Source organism: Dysidea avara, chromosome 6 (genome assembly GCF_963678975.1).
Source record: "Dysidea avara chromosome 6, odDysAvar1.4, whole genome shotgun sequence".
NCBI classification, from domain to species: domain Eukaryota; kingdom Metazoa; phylum Porifera; class Demospongiae; order Dictyoceratida; family Dysideidae; genus Dysidea; species Dysidea avara.
Window position 1 is genome coordinate 235,222 of NC_089277.1, and position 3,722 is coordinate 238,943.

General features: G+C 41.1%; 1 protein-coding gene across 1 annotated transcript; it reads left to right on the forward strand.

The window, feature by feature from the left end:
- Nucleotides 1-2,714: 2,714 nt before the first annotated feature.
- LOC136258394 (uncharacterized) lies at nucleotides 2,715-3,722 on the forward strand. The gene has a single exon (XM_066051701.1). The coding sequence runs from the start codon at nucleotides 2,715-2,717 to the stop codon at nucleotides 3,720-3,722; it is 1,008 nt and encodes a 335-aa protein (XP_065907773.1).

Consider the following 3,722-nt stretch of genomic DNA (forward strand, 5'->3'; position numbering starts at 1 on the left):
CCACTGGAAATATTTATGGGTGCCCAAGCACCCATGGTACCCATGCTTCTTACGCCCCTGCAGACACAAACTGCACCAAAAATGCTAGAACTAGCTAGGCCACATGAACTTATCTCACCCCCAACCGGATTGCTGTTTTCCAAAACCACATCAAGGATTTTTTGTACCACTGGTGGCTGACACTGTGAAAAAGGTGGGGTATAAGATGGTATTTCCAGTGGCTTATTGAATACAAATAAGCCTTAATATATATCCTGCATTATACTCATCTTATACTTTAGTATAATCCATACTATACTATTGCATATATAGTTTCAGTTTATTTACCACATTACCTCAAATAGCTTATATCTAATAGAATGCCCACACTATACCATCACATATATGGTTTCAGTATGTTTAACACATTAACTAAAGCCTTATGTGAGATTGTTAGTATAATACAGGTTATATCAAGCTTTTTTGTATTCAATAAGCCACTGGAAATACCATCTTATATCCCTCTTTTTTCACAGTGTGAGTGCAGCTATCCAGCATCTTTTAAAGTTGGTAGCTAGCTAGCTATATATAGAGCAGTCTAAGAAAATTTCATTCTAAGTCAGCAGTGGCGGATCCAGGGGGGGGGGGGGGCTTTGGGGGCTGAAGCTCACCCCTTCATATTTAGGCTTTACTTGATCAATATGCTGAGAATTATAATGAAATTTTGTCTTAGCATAATTATATGATCACTAATAATACAAATACTCATAAAACCACCTTATAAACATCTTTCCAAGGTATTATCAGTGGATTTATGCTAAAGTTTATGCAACAAGGACCTGGATCAGCATTGGAGGTGTACAAGATCGAGATACTCTAATAGAGCAGTCAGCTAACTACACTAATAGAACAATCACTGGAAACATGTAGTTTGTTCTGTTATGAAATTTTTCCAAATCTGCCTGCACCTATACATACAATGAAGTGCTTTGGTCTGTTTAAAGGGCTTCATTCATCCACTTGTATAGTTAATATGTATGGCAATACTTAATTCAGGTACACAATTTCCATTGAAAATGCTCTCAGATTCAATCTTGTATTGTTCAAATTTCAAAATTTTCCACTTTCAACATTATTATTCTAACATGCACCTATTCAGTGTTGTGCAATTGTGAGAGGGGTGCATCATGTACTTGGTTGTCTGTACCTACCCAAACTTTTCCATTAGCAAAATGCTTCAGAGAGCCATAGCTACCTATAATCTAAAGGCAGTATATATAATCTACAGGCAGAAAATATTATGAATTTTATGTGGGAATGTCTCCAAATTGCAGTATTTTAGAATCTATTTTTCAAAATTTCCTGGGGAACATGCCCCAAGACCCCCCTAGTTCCAGCATGCACACTCCCCAGCATGCAAGGCACACCTATACCCAAGAGATTAGTACCTTGAGTTAGCCCCCCCTTTTATAAATCCTAGATCCGCCCCTGGTCAGTTATCCAGTAAAAAATCTGCCTTCCTGCACTGCTATTCTGAGTCAGCGTTGAAACCGGATCGGGTTATCCGGGTCAACCGGGTTACATTTTCTCCTGGTCCGACCCGGTTTACATGTACGATTATACTCCACTTATGGAGGTATGTACATTAAATCTATATTATTATATTATTATTACAAAATGATTATCCGGGTCTGACCCCGGGATGGATCACGTGAGAAACGAAATTGCTCGTTTTACGACGTGGAAACTTATAAACGCTATGTTTAATCCAACTGCTCCGTGCTACACCAGTGGCTTCATTGTATCGGAGATTTGAAAAGGAGAAACGTAGGAAATATGAGCAGAGGATTAGGGAGGTTGAGATGGGTTCATTTGCCCCATTAGTCTTTTCAACGTTTGGTGGAATCAGTGGATGTACCAGCATCTTTTACAAACGTCTAGCCTACTTACTGTCCCTGAAGAGAGAAGTTCCCTACAGCAGCGTGATGTCTTGGCTACGTTGTCGCATCAGCTTCTCGTTGCTCCGCTCAGCGATTGCGTGCCTTAGGGGGGCGCGCTCCCACAGTGGTTGTCCCATCAGCCATAGGGCACTTGACCTTGTACTATCAGAGGGTCGGGTGCCTTCCCCCTAATTATTTAAATTGCTCCCTTTAATCTCAGTCCAATTTTTTGTCTAGCACTTCAACATCTAGTGCTAGGGGTGGTAAACGCTATCGCGTAGCTCTTTCGTGAGCCACGTCCACTTATCGCGTTACCAACATACGCTCAGCTACGCCCATTTATTAGTAAGTGCAGTATGTAGCACGAAACTGAGGGTATCTATGGTGAGGGGTAGCTATTGTCAGTAGGTGATGACCTTTTTTTTCTTTTTTTTTCTTTCTTTTTTTTTTTTTCTTTTTTTTTGTTTTTGGTCTTCAACCTACAGCTAGGCTGAAGTTGCAATATTTACTCAACACGAATTGAATGCTCAAAACGTAGTCTCGCTCGCTCGCTCGCTCGAGACTAGCCGAAACATAGCTCTTATCGCACGCCTCGGCTTTAATTAATCCGGGTCATATCAGGGTCAGTGGGTCATCCGGGTCAGCAGTACACTGTTAAAATGAAGAGTAACCACAACTCTCAAGGAGTTCCCATGTAGGGAGGATTTAACACCCCTGGAGAGTAACCATTACTCTAAAGGAGTAACTGGGGAGTAACACATGCTATGAAGGTGATGTCACTTACTCTTCAGAGTAATGGCTATTCTCTTCAGAGTGTTGGTTACTCTCCATGGGGTATTAAATCCTCCCTACACTGGGAACTCTTCAGAGTGGTGGTTGCTCTTTATTTTTAACAGTGTAGTGACCTGGTTTCAACGTTGTTCTGAGTATAATTGGTCGTTATATATTAAGGCTAAGCACCAGTTGTCAGATTCCATCAAAGCTCAATGCAAAGATCATTTACAGTCACTAACTGTTCAGTCAAAGTTTGAGGATTCCGCTGAACTAGAGAGCTCCTGTAAAACTTGGAACAGGCTACTGAAGGGATTCCACCCCGGTCAATTGTCATTCCTCCTTTGTGCAGCATCTGACACTCTACCCACCGCTGTGAATTTACAGAGATGGTCCATCCTATGTGAAGCGAAGTGTTTGCTTTGCGATTCACGGCGCCCAACAACTGCTCATGTTTTAAGTAGCTGCCCTGCAGCATTAAATCAACAGCGGTATACCTACCGTCATGATCAGGTTCTTCGTGTTTTGGCCACTAAACTTTCTGAAGCATTTGCTGACATCCCATTTGTTAAAGTGTTTGCTGATATACCTAATTTCCATGCTGATAATTCTCCACAGTCTACAATTCCGATGAGTCTCCTTATTACATCCTACCGTCCAGACATTGTAATATATAATTCCCAGAGTTCTTCCATCACTCTGTTGGAACTAACATGCCCTCTGGACTCCATCCATCACATCCAGTCTGCTCGCAATAGGAAGCAGAGCAAAACTGAGTATCTGCAGCTGTTGGCTGAATTTGATCGCCTAAATATTGCTAACTATTATGACACCATTGAAATCACGGTACTTGGTCATTTTCAAGTGTCTTCCATCAAGAATTTATCTAGTTTGTTAAACTTTGTTCAAGCTGATATAAGGATTTCGAAGCACATTATTAAGGAATGGTTAGATGCTGCTGCCTCTGCCAGTATCTCTGCCTCTCAGAGAATTTTTCTAGCACGAAACTGTACAGAGTGGTGCACAAATTAG

What these genes read in the sequence shown, in the direction of transcription:
- LOC136258394 (XM_066051701.1), top strand. Translation starts at nt 2,715, where the DNA reads ATGGCTATTCTCTTCAGAGTGTTGGTTACTCTCCATGGGGTATTAAAT.